Genomic DNA, 13829 nt, shown 5'->3' with positions numbered 1-13829 from the left:
TAGATCCTTAATTATCACTCATTTGATTTCAGTAATTTGTTATTTAATTTTTAGTAGTTTCTTAGATTTTAGTTGAATTTCTTTGATTGTCACATTCTGCACAAAAACACCCCCTTGTCACTGTGAACTTGAAAAGAAATAATTACTCCCAGTCCCTGTGGATTCGACCCTGCTTACCACTATCTACAGAAATTAATTTTAGCTGAGCAGGTTTTTATTATTGCACAGGCTGACAACCTGTCAATTTTTGGCGCCGTTGCCGGGGACTGGTGCCAGATTAATTTGTTTCTTTTTGAGTTTATCTTGTTTTCATTTTCTTTAATTTATTTTTCTCTTATTTTTTTTTATTATTTTTTTATGGCTGCTAACATTCCATATTTTGATGATAGACTGGACTTTGTTTCTGAATGGGATTATGAAACTCATGTTTTTCCTAATGATCAATGGGCTGTTGCAAATTGTGGAACTTATTTTGATTCAGGTTATTCAACTGACACATGCCCCGCATTTCAAGATAATTTAAGCGCTCCAATTGATACTTTTGGAGATTTTCCACCCCAATATCAAACGCAGTGTGACCCTTATTCAAACGGGTATGATCAAGGATGGTGGGATAATTCCAATTTTGATTATGCAACCGGGCCAATGGATTTTCAACAGCAAGAGTCTCGGCAATCATCCTCCGTGTCAGGTATGTCTCTTGAAGAAATGATAGGTTTACTAATTGCTAATTCAAATCGATTTCATCAGGAGACACAAGCGAGCCTAAATCGATTTCATCAGAAGACACAAGCGAGCCTTCGCGACCTGGCGGATCAAATGCGTCAATTGACATCCAGGATAGATCGATTGGCTTCTCAAATGGAAGAATTACCCGCACAAACCAATATCAATCTTGAGGAAGATGAGAGTGCAATTGTCCGGCCAAATGACATGGAACTGCAAGAGTTTCAAGAAAACGGATTTAAAGATGCAGTTGAAAAGGAAGCTGAAGTGCAAGAAATGAGACTCCAAGATCAACAAGTAATTATGTTACTCAGTACATTGCTTAAGAAACCGTATTGAAATGTCAAAACTTCATTGCCACTTAATTACTAAGTTGAGGTTAATTTGGAAAAAGCAAATGATATTTGCACTTCAAAAGCTTTAGGTACTCCACACCTGTCCCTTTTTTTGGTTAAAGATGACATAAAGATCCAAAGCCTATGTTCTATAATAACTTGAATACCAAAATTACCCCAAGGTAGTGTTCTTATTTAACTGTTAAATCAAACAACGAATTATTCACCTTGTATAAAATTATAGAGGGATTACGTGGATAAATACGAAAATCGTGAGGGGGTAAAATAGATATTTATGCAAATCATAAAAGTATTAAGTGAATAGTGTAATTTTATCATACGCGCTTTTAAAGCACGTGTGGTCGAATCGCCATAACTAATTATGCATTTCGTCCATTTTCCACTTTATATAAAATGATAGGGATTACGTGACTATTTTGATACCTTAGATGGATTATCTGACATTGTGCAAAAGTATAGGGGAGTTATATGCAATTTACCCTACAATTTGCTAAGTGACTCAAACTCTTGGTTTTCAAAAGTGCAGATTATCTACTTTTCTTTTTCATATGTTCTAGCATCAGGGGAGTTATATCTAATTTATCCTACAATTTGCTAAATAACTCGAACTCTTGGTTTTCAGAAGCGTGAGTTTATCAAGTTTTCTTTTTCATATGTTCTTGCATCAGGATAGTTCGAATTTGATGGCTTCACATATAGATATAATTGGCCCTTACTTAATTTGTGTACATTTTCTGTAACTATGATAATACTTTGTTTGGAAATAAATCCCCGGCATAACTGGGAAGCCAATATAATGGTGCATATTAATCATAACTTTACATTAAAAGTGTGTGGAGTTATAAAGAAAAATTTTATTTAAGAAAATTTGTGTAGAAATCCTTAACTTTACGTTAAAATATAAGCATATTAACGGAATCAGTTTTGTGACGTCGGAAATTTCTGTTTAACTTAAAGTCCTTATTTATTTTTCCTACTCAATGGTTGCTTTGGACGGTAAAATCATCAAAGTGTCTCGAATCACAAAAAAAAAAAAACAGAGCCCAGGTGCGGATGCAGGGTCCTTCCCAGAAATATGAGGATAAATAGCCCAAAAACAATAAAAATTTCTTTCCTTGAATCTTTCAAAACGCAAGGCAAGTGTAGGGTGCAGGTCCTTTCTTCTCACCAACCTATCGAGTATAAAAAAACTCCAAAAGAAATACTAAATACTTGCTTGCTCTGCAGTCGGTGAGGTCTGTTTCTATAAAAGGTGAAATTCCTGTAAACTTGCAAATTGTACATTTCTAAATACCCTACAACTCAACAACAACCACTTAACAGGTCAAATTCCAGCAGAAATTGGATCGGTTGAAGACTTCTGATGCTGCCAACATCCTTATATCTTGCCCTTTAGTAGAACGACCTTTGATTAAATTCATGTGACATAAAGTTAGTCAAAAAAATTAATATCAGAATTGATGGAGATCTGATGCAGAGGATGGTAAAGTGGCCCGATGGTTATGTATAACTTTTCAAGGTGTAAGTGAGTTATATATATATATAAAAAAAATCCATAAGGTACAAAAGTGTAATTTATCCTATATATATATATATTAAAATTTTTTTTTAGCAAGAAAGAAGTAGGGCTTTTTTTTTTTTTTTTTTTTGCAAAAGCGGAGAGGAGGAAGGAGAATTAGATTCCAAGACTTCTAAATCTTAGAATTTCAACGTTAGTTAATAAAATCATTTTAGGCTTTTAATATAAATAATTTTAACATTTTAACTAATTCCAACGCAGAGGACGATATCCATCATTTTGACACTGTGCTTCAAAGCTTGGAGTCATGTGCATTTTACCACACGATGATTATACGAAAATGCACTAGATTGTAAGGGGTTACACTATAATTTATTCGTTTGTTTGCTGATGAATATAATAGGAAGGAGGCTGATCAGTAAGGGGGTACTCTATGATCATGGACACAGTTATGATTTAATTTTTTGTCGAACCAATAGAATCGGTTCGGATTACAAATCTATTAGGCGGAAAGGACACCTGACCCGTGAAACATAATCACAGACTGATGCTTAAGGCCCCCTGTTAGTAGTTATATAAACTCAAGTCAAAGATTCCATCAAACTAAAATCTCTTTTGAAAATAAAAACTAGCTATTGGTTTTGGATTATAAGATTAATTTTTGGAGCATGCATATTGAACAGTAATGCTTGAATTTTCAACAAAAAGAGAAAAAAGCAAAATAAAGCTAACATGAATAACTAATTATAAATTATCATTCTCCTTTTCCTTTTCACTTCAAAATGAAAGAAACTATTGTCGTGATAATGAAAATTTCTCTTCAACTTTAACTTTTTCCTTTCTCTGTTTTTGGGCCCCTTATGTGCTCTTTTTCTCTCAAAAATTCCAACAAAGTCTTACTTTACGGAAAGCGAAAATTTTTTAAATTAAATAAAAAGGTCTAGGTGTAGGGTCCCTTTCTTAGTGGACAATGCCGACACTGGTGCTTCTTAGCTACAAAATGAGAGTGAAATAATTCATTCAAAAACCATAAAGTAATGAATAAAAAAAAAATTCTTTGCTTTTCCAAACCGAGATGCAACTTTCACGTAATTCCTACCCTACTGTCACCACTACGTTGTTATTTGTTAGTCTTTTCTTTCTTGCTCCGATTGTTTGTTGAATAATTGAATATTCCACAAAAGAAAAACTTGCTAGATCCGGAGAAGGCGAGATTTGTTAATATTTCTCCTTATGCTACACTAAAATTTGGGAGTGAAATTGAGGAATTTCCTTGCATTATAAGAGATGGAGATGACCTCCGCTTGCATTGATCGGATCTGATCGAGCTCATACGTAAGTAGATATTAGTTATAATATTTTTTTGAAGGAATTTAAAATAGACAATGGGTACTAATGTTAAAAAGTATGCCTACATATCATGAGGTTTGGGAGTATTTTCTTAATCAAACTACTTGATTTGATACTTTGATCAAACTGCTTGAGCTCAGCCAGCCAATTAAGGCAGTTTTCGCTGCTAAAAAGTTGGTTTACGAGATTCGTTTGTAGTTCTACCTAAGAGATAAATATAACACTATAAAAATCTTATCAGTTCATTAGCTGTGTATAATATTATTAAATTTAACCACAAGAGAATATGAAAATATTCTTCCAATGTATATCAATTAGCCCAAAATTGCTTAGGTCTCAAAACCTGAATATAGTTGCTCGCACGTAAAAAAAGGAGCAGGTTAGAATCACAAGGCGAGACTGGTTACGCATTGTGAATGAAATCTTCTCCCATCTAAAAACAAGAACCCCCGAATTAAAGGCTAAAGCTTGAATTAAAGAACAAGAAATGGGACCGTCCAGTAACCATTCCTGACCAAAACAGTATCCGATCTCCATCAATCCATCGAATTCTGCACATTGACCCCCCGAACGTGGAAGAAAGACTAAGAGTTGAATTGATTCCTAATAGCTGTAATAGTATATGCTTGTATTAGTATGCATTTCGGTTCTAACTCTTCAGCATTTAGTAAAATTGAAATTTGAATCTATTAAATTATTTGAATATGTCGCATTAAGTGTTAATGATAAGTGAATAGGTTATCATTTTTTTAAGAGTAAATTTTGTCAAAAAAATTCAGTGCTGCTTAATTAATACAAATGTTAATTTTTTGTTATCAAACGCATTTGAACATGTTAAAATCTGAATCCATTAAATTTAAGTGTTGAATTGAATTATCAAATAAGACCTAATTCTCAATCAACTCGTGGAAGTTTTCTATGTGAATAATAAGAATTGATATCAAACATTTAAAAATATGGGTATGCCTTACCCATGAACCCTTAGTTAAAAAGCAAGGAAAGGGACGGTTCTCTGGCCGTGCTTGACCAGAAGAACAACCAGTCTCCTTCTCTCTCATTTTCCAAACGGACACCCTCAATATTGAAGAAAGACTAATGAGAAGACTTTCAATTAATTTCCAATGGCCCAAGTAACACTGAAATGGGCATATATTTGTGTCTGTATAGGAGATTATTTCGGACAATATTTTAAAAAAAATTCTGTATCACTTTTTTGATGTGAAAAGGTAATTGAAAAATATGCTTATGATACAAGTAAATAAATTAGTATAAATAATTAGCATGCATTTAAGTCCTGACTCTTGAAATGAAGCACTGCTACTAATTAGCAGAATATTTTACTTCTTTAATCCAATCATTTTCTTTGACCATTGTATATTGTTAACATTAATGCATTCCGTAACATTAATTTTGAACTTTATCATTTTACTCTTTATATTTATTATGACTGTCAATGGGATCGGGCCAGCCCGACCTTGGCGCGTTCAGCCCGAAAAAAGTCCGATGAACCCGACCTTTCACTGAGCCAATTTGAGTTTGAACCTAAAAATTATGCCCAAATTAAATATGAGTCAAATTTGGTCCTCATCAGGTTTAAACCCGATATAGGCCTGATCCTTAAATTAGCTATATATATAATTATATATCCAAATATATTATTACTAAATGCTAAATTTATACTAATTACGAAACACAAAAATACATTTGAAAACTTCTCTACTAACTTTCTCGAGAGCCAATATTGATATTGCATAACTGAAACTTTAACTTTTCTTATTGGTTGAGCAAATTTTTTGGTTGATTTCTTTTTGGTCTAGAAACATAAATTTCGTTTGTATCATAAATATATTTTCTAATTCAACTTTTATATTCCCAATCACCTTTTTATCTCACATACATCACATCATAAAAAGTGCTATAATAATTATTTCAAATAACATTTCAAATAATACTCTATTCATATTTCAAACATGGATGAATTAAAACACTCAACCCTCACTCCACATCTGCTATCAAAACAAGGCTTCTTAATTACGAAGTTTAACAAATTAAATTGTGGATAGTCGATTTTTTCCTACTCACTGATTGCCTCATGACAAGAAGTGGAATTATTGCAAAAACAGGGGCTTACAATAATTGGAGAAGGGGCAGGAACGGTTACTGTTATTGCAGGTTCATGGTTAAGATTTGGTAAAAAAAAAAAATATAAAATTCAGATTGCATCTTATATAGTATTTTTCACACTATACATTAGACTTACAAAATTTTATTCTATAATTACATACTATTAAAAATAAATTACACCGTGTTATCCAGAGTCACACGTTGTGCATTTTACACAAAAACTTCACGCCCTGCCCCCGTCCGCAATAATTCTGGTCTGTGGAGCCGGACCCCATTGTGTGGAAAGAGAATACAATAATTCCCAATAATTCTATGAAACCGACCCGCTACTTATCAAAGGTTCAGAAGCGCTGAGCCCACCACTTGCATATGTCTGCTAATACAACTTATATTCCACTTTATATTCCTCTCTATTATAAATGTATGATAGAGAGGGGCTGATCCGTCTGGACCATTCTTGGTAGGGATTAATCCTACCTTTAATTTAGTTATTCTACATGCTTTGGACCGTAAAATCATCAAAGTGTCTCAAATCACCTAAACTACTACTGTTATTGTGAATGAAAGTCGACTAAAACAGAGGCTTTTCCTCGTACGAACGAATCATTATCTTCTGTTAATGAGAAGCTAGCATACAGCTCCATGTTATTCCTAAACTTGCACCAATAGTGTGTGAAACCATACTATTTTGAAAGAATTAACAACTTCAGAGTGCAAAACGGTAGAATTAACAACTGAAAGAATCCATTAACAACTTTGTTTTGGCAGTTCAAGCTTTCAAGGCCTGGCTCAGTTGTACTTATTTTCATTCAACTGAAAGAATCCATTAAACTAAAACCTCTAATGTCATTTTACTTTTTCCATAGTAACTAAAATGAAAATTGTTATTTCATAGAATTTATGTATGTAATAATCCACGTTGAAAGAGTACAAAATTAATGTGTTTGTAATACAACATTGGTTATCGAAATGACCCAATAGAAAATGTTTCAAGAATGCATTTCTCTGTGATCATGAGAGATGGTCATATCAAATTTCCCCAATAAAATGTTGATGACAGAGTCAACTAATTTTTATTAATTTCCATTTGTAATTAGTTCAAAATAAATTTGGATTTTGGGTGAAGCCAGTTTAACCCAATACGTGCCTAGCTCCAATTCCACCTAGTTGAATAATTGATTTTATCAACTTCCTTTTGTAATTAGACATGAGCAAATGATATTGCTGATGACCCACGATTTATTTTCACACTAACTTTTGCTAACGTGACAAAATTGTAGTATTATCAGTGTCTGGGGTCCACCTTGATGCCGATTCCACCTTGTTGCCAATAATTGATTGTCTCAATACTCTTCAGAAGAAGAAAAGCAAAGAAGTAATTTTCAGGAAAGAAATACTTGCTGGCTCTGCAATAAGTGAGATTTGCTTCTCTCTTAAAATTTGAGACCAAAATCCCTGCATAAGAGATGGAGATGGTCTCCACTTGCAGCATCGATCGGGTCTTACTTGATCTAGAGTTGCTGCTCCTGAACATCGTCCGAAGCCGGTATGTTCCTTGCCGTGATCGTGTTCGTGATACAATCAAACGCATGAAATTTCTCAAAACATTTGTTATGTGTGCAAGAAAGTCCACCCAAAGCAATGATTTGTACTTGCAGTCTGACAATGTAGCGAAGAAGGTGAGTCTTCCATCTTTCTTATCTTGCATTGAAGACACCTTTCACAAATACGAGGAGGACATTCACTCTCTTTCCCTTAGATCAAAAGCGGGTAAAAGATTACTTAAGCCAGAAATTCAGAAACAGATCGAATTACTTGAGCAAGAAATCAAATTACTTAAGCAAGAAATCATCCAAATTTACTTTGCTTTGGCAAGCAGCAGGTCATTGCAATCAAATTCTTGGATGACAGATGATGAACTAATGGAATTCATAGACTTCATCCTACAAAATCTAGCAGATTTGACAAATGGCTATATGCATCGCAAAATTAGTGAATCATCTATTTATGCTGCTTTGAGTTCTCAATTCCAAGCCCTTGAAGCAAAGCTAACATTCTTCAAAAGCTTCATTCCCTTTGGCAAATTGCGAGGAACTGTAGATATTCCTGCCTTGCTGTTGGCTCACTTTGAAGTGGTGGCTTTGAACGCAGCACGCCTCTCTTACATGTGTTCTTTTTGGGAAGATGAGGATCTGCACAATCCTGAGTTCTGCTCCATGATATATGAACAACAACAGAAAATCACACCTGTTGATTTTCAAGTCTACGAGATTTATATGGACGTTCTTAGAGCTACAAGATCCTCAAAATCATTGCATGATAGAATGAGGGATAAGCAGATATTGAACAACTTCAATGATTGTCTGATAAGTCGTCTCTGGGAGTTGTTATGCTGCAGCTCTAGCTTTGTGGATTCTATGAAAGATGAAATTGAAATTCTCTATGCAGGATTGAGGTTTTTGAGAAGCATTTTAAGGGAGCAGCAGGAGAAGATGGATGAGCAAAATGAAAAAATTGGTGCTCTTCTTAGTGAGGCAGGCATTATAATTTGCTCGCCTTCTCTAAACAGAGTGAAGGAAGGAGAAGTCAGCTTCTCAGGATCCACAGAGGCCCTTGACTGTTATGATATGCTGTCTAATACCAACATCCATATCAAGCATTTTAAGGATCAGATCAGTGGCTCAAGCATTATTGAAAGTCTTCCTTCCTTTCACAGCTTAAGAGCACCAGAAGGTAGCAAGACTTTCAGCCACATGCTATCAAAAGGTAAAATGCCAATAGCCCATGAAGTCATGGTTGGTCTTGATGATGAGGTAGAAAAGGTAATTGAACGACTTGTAAGCGGATCAAAACAGGTGGAAATTGTTCCCATTGTGGGAATGGCTGGGCTTGGTAAAACAACTTTAGCCAAAAAAGTTTACAATGATAGTTCAATTATCTATAACTTCCAGATTCGTCTTTGGTGCACTGTTTCTCAAAAATTTGACATGGAAAGCTTGTTAATACAAATTTTGTGCTCTAATGGAAAACAATCTAGGATGGATGAAGAGCTTAAAAACTTGAATGAACCTGAATTGCTTCACAAGCTCTATCAAAGGCTGAAGACGAAGAGGTATCTTGTTGTTTTTGATGATGTCTGGGACATTAAGGTATGGAATGAGCTGAGAATTTCATTTCCCGATGAAAAGAAAGGAAGTAGAATCATCTTCACGAGTCGATCTTCTAATGTGGCTTCACAGGTTGAATATGGGGGGAAACCTCACAATCTTCGCCCACTCAGTGAGAAAGAAAGCTTTGAATTACTGCTGAAGAAGGTATTTGGAAAAGAAGATTGTCCTCAAGCATTGCATGGATTGGGAATGGAGATTGCCAAAAAGTGCAGAGGATTGCCACTTGCACTTGTTGTTGTAGCTGGAGTCCTAGCAACTATAGACCATGATATTTGGGTTTGGGAAGAATTTGCTAAAAGTTTAACTTTAACCATGGTGTCTGGTACAGACCAGTGCAAGAATTCATTGGAGCTCAGTTATGAGCATTTACCATGTCACTTGAAGGCATGCTTGCTGTATTTTGCGGCATTTCGAGAAGATGAAATAATTGGTGCCAAGAATTTGATGCGTCTATGGATTGCAGAAGGGTTTGTGGAAAAAATTGAAGGAGAGAGACTGGAGGACATTGCCGAAGAATATTTGATGGACCTAATTGGTCGAAACCTAGTTATGGTAAGTGAAAACAGATCCATTGGAGGAGTCAAAACTTGTTACATTCACGATTTGATATTTGAGTTCTGTAAGGGTGAGGCGAAAGAAAAGAAATTTCTTCAGGTCCTGCGAGGATATGATGAGCTTTCTATCTTTAATGAACCTCCCAACCTACCTCGGTTGTCCATTTGCTCCAGTGAAGAGGATTTTATAAAGTCAAAGCTATTTTGTCCATATTTAGGTACTCTGGTATTCTTTGATGCTACTCCAGGACGTAATAAGTTTAAGTTGCTTAATATCTCCTTCCTTTTTTGCATCTACAAACATCTTAAAGTTCTGAATTTAGAGGGCATTAACCTAAGGCTGAAGGAACTCCCAACTGAAGTCGAATCACTTCTTTGTTTGAGGTACTTAGCCCTTACAGCTTGGAAAATGAAATTCATCCCCCCATCTATAGCCAATCTCTCACATTTGGAAACCTTTCGTCTAAAATCTGGTGAGAAGATTTCATTGCCGGACAGTATCTGGAACATGAAGAAGTTGAGGCATGTACATGTAAGGCGTGTTTGTCTTCCTTCCAATAAAAACGTTGTGGAAATTCTCTGCACCCTACACAATTTAGACACACTCTCTACTCTGTGTCTTTTTCGTCGAGGGGAAGAGAACATATTGAGAAGGATTCCCAATATTCGCCAACTTAAAATTTTCAATTGTTGGGGAAAAAGAAGAGTGTGCTGCGACATGAGTCGACTAGAATGCCTAGAATCACTCACCTTAGGGGGCTACAACTTCTCAGGTTCACGGGAACATGTTGGGCTTTCTTTTCCCAAGAATTTGAAAAAGTTGTGTCTTTCCAACCTGGGTCTATCCTGTCGAAAAATGTCATTGATTGAACAATTACCCAATCTTGAAGTCCTCAAATTAAGACAGCGGTCAATGGACGGCCAAAAATGGGAGTTGATGGAAGGAGGATTCCCTAAACTCAGGGTCTTGACGTTGGAAGATGTAGAGGTTGTGGAGTGGATAGAGACAGACCTTGACAGTGATGATTACTTCCCGTGCCTTCAGCAATTAAAACTCCACAGAATTTCTTATTTGGAAATGATGCCTGCTTGTTTAGGGCGTATACCAACTCTTGAAACCATTAAGATGAATGTTTGTGGAGATGGTGTCAAATCTTTAGTATGGGAAATTGCAGAAGAACAGAAAAATTATGGAAATGAGAATCTGAAGATCATTTATGGAAAATATTGAAGGGCATCAGCGGGTACAATATCAGGTAATTTTTTTTGTCATTACCATTAATTGGCTTGCAGAAATAATCTATATTTAGCTTTTGGTAGTTTTTTTTGGTAATGCAGGCATGAAATTGATGAACAAACAACTAATTATTGCTCTATTTTTTTCTTAATGATATCATCAGGGAGTGCTGCGGTAGTGCTCATCTGTGTGGTTTGGCTTTCTTTGGTGCTTTTGTAGAAGATTTGAGGTAACAGTAGGCTCTTTTCTTGTCAAGATATGGTGGAAACAATGAATGAGGTTTGTACACCATTCACAATTTTATCAATCTGCATGGCAGCATAAAGGCCATGCAGATAATTTGCTGTTGGCGTATTTTGTGTAATTTCGTTTTGCTGAATTTAGTAATGGTTGTGTGTTATTTCTTTTCAAACATGTGTGAATTTGCTGAATTGGGACAGTGTACGAAGATACTACGCAAATGGTTGGCCTTTTGCTCTCAAGAAACTCTGTTATCTTTTTTCATTTTTTTTCTATTTGAGGTGGAAATTCCATCATTTTGACAGAATTGATTAACAATTTCTATTTGGACTCACGATTCTTGGAAGAATAAGACGGCCCAATTTGGGAATTAACAACATACTTTTGATCTACAAATTCATGTCAAAATGAAACCTATATGATCTTCTCTTTTCTGCTCAAAACAGGTTTAAGATAAAAGTTGCAATTGGGATCGCAAAAGGCATTGCGTGGCTTGATCAGGATAGAGTAGTACTCCGTCGTAGAATTGGTTGAAGATGTATGCTCAATCTTAATTTTGAATCCAGGATATCCAACTTTGAAATTTGCTAAATTTTCAGAATCATATTTTACTTCTTCAAGTTAAAGAATTTTGGGCAAATTACATTTTACCCCCCTGTGGTTTACTCTTTTTTTACATAACCCCCCTATGGTTTCAAAAGCTATACATAACCCCCTCATGGTTTGGATTAAAGTGTCAAAGTGACGGAAATAGTCACTCGTAACGGAACTTCTAAAAATGTCGAAATTACCCTTATAAATACATGACACATTAACCCCGTATGCTTTTTATATTTTACCATATAACCCCCTTATGGTTTAGTACTTTACCATATAACCCCCTTATGATTTTCAAAATATACACATAACCCCCTTGGTCAATAAATAATTTTCAACTTTACATGAGGGTAATTTTGACATTTTACATGACGCCGTTACGAATGATCATTTTCGTCACTTTAACACTTTAATTCAAACCATAAGGGGGTTGTGTATAGCTTTTAAAACCACTGGGGGGTTATGTGAAAAAATGCTAAACCACAAGGGGGTAAAGCGGAATTTACCCAAGAATTTTGGCAAAGAATGAAGTATGGACTTAGGTTCCTTTAAGAAAGATGTCTGCAACTTGATTTCCTGCTGCTTGAGCTATTTGCTGGAAAGGACGTTAGTAAAAATAATTAATTCTCCAAAGAGCTTCAAAGGTCATATGATTGTATGGATATTTAATCTTCTATTTTTGAATTCCACACTATAAAATATCCAAATTGTAGAGAAAACATGTATAAACTTCACAATTGTAGAGTAGGTCGATGCCTATATTTATTTGTAGGCTATGACAAGTGAACCTAGACAACTAATACAATGAATTTTGGGCTAATTAACATAGAATCAAATGAAAAAAAAAATGAGATTTGAATAATTTTAAAAGCCTCTGCTTGTCAAGCTATGCTAATAGATGGTCGTATTCCAACCGTGCAATTACTCTGCTATATGATAACGGTTCAACTAAGTTGATACTTTTAGTGCTGGAGGGTAGTGACAATGTACTTATCAAAGTCAATAAATTATAAGCTCAGAATCCAAAATAATTTTTTCTAAAAAATATATATAATCTTTTAGTTTAATAGCAGATTTTATTTCCTCTAAATCTTGCAGCAGAAAACATATAGTATCTATGTTCTGCTTGCTTGTCATCATAATCCCAATTAACTATATATGCTACTCAGCATTATGCTTAAAAAACCGAACTGAAAGGTAAATATTTCATTGTCACTTATCAAGTTGAGGTCAATTTGGAAACTAATAGGACTTTTTGTGTAGTACTCTTCATGTACCATGAATTTATAGTAGCATTATTCTACAAGGATCACCTTGAGTCTACTTCACACTATAACTTTAGAAGGTAAAGCATATAATGTAATTTTTTTCAACAATAGTTGTTCAAGGTAACTTGTTACATCCATAGTTAGCTTCATTACATACTTGGCCATGGGACTAAGTTCCTTTCCATTGCATTGCAAAAAAATTCTCTCCATTACACCCTAATAAAATAAATTTAAAAGTTATTTTTGAAAATCAACACTATTCATAATGTATTTCATCACTCGTATTAGTTACACACAAAATTTTGTATAAATTTGATTAAGTTTTCTTGCTAATTAATCATTACACATTTTGTTATAATTTGGACTCATTTTTCACCATTCAAATGTTTAGTGTAAATTGAATGCGAAAGTATAAGCAAGAGTACCATTTCTTAATATGTTAATCTAGAGATGAGAAGTGGAGAGAACAATGGAGAGGAATTCAATGGAGTGGATATTAACCCCTTGGCTATGGCCTAGAAAAATGATAATCGTATACTTGTTTCCTTGTTTAGACTAGCTTTTTTTGATGAGAATGATGGATAAATATGTTAATGGGGTTACCAAGGGAAGGCATTGACAGGTTGTGAGCCAATAAAAAATAAAATATCTACTCTGAAAAATAAGAGTTTGTATGCAATGGTAATTA

General features: G+C 34.7%; 1 protein-coding gene across 1 annotated transcript; it reads left to right on the top strand.

Moving 5' to 3' along the window:
• Nucleotides 1-7456: 7456 nt before the first annotated feature.
• Nucleotides 7457-11540, top strand: LOC113736459 (putative late blight resistance protein homolog R1A-3). Its single transcript, XM_027263444.2, has 2 exons — nucleotides 7457-11055; nucleotides 11200-11540. Exon 1 carries the CDS (start codon nucleotides 7542-7544, stop codon nucleotides 11028-11030), a length of 3489 nt encoding a protein of 1162 aa, XP_027119245.2. The 5' UTR covers nucleotides 7457-7541; the 3' UTR covers nucleotides 11031-11055; nucleotides 11200-11540.
• Nucleotides 11541-13829: the final 2289 nt, after the last annotated feature.

This window comes from Coffea arabica, chromosome 3e (assembly GCF_036785885.1).
Source record: "Coffea arabica cultivar ET-39 chromosome 3e, Coffea Arabica ET-39 HiFi, whole genome shotgun sequence".
In the NCBI taxonomy this organism is placed as follows: domain Eukaryota; kingdom Viridiplantae; phylum Streptophyta; class Magnoliopsida; order Gentianales; family Rubiaceae; genus Coffea; species Coffea arabica.
Note: the sequence above shows the minus strand (reverse complement) of the source record. Positions and strands in the feature narration are given on the sequence as shown.

Bases quoted from the DNA above. Each gene is read 5' to 3' on its own strand.
- LOC113736459 (XM_027263444.2), top strand. From the start codon at position 7,542: ATGGAGATGGTCTCCACTTGCAGCATCGATCGGGTCTTACTTGATCTA.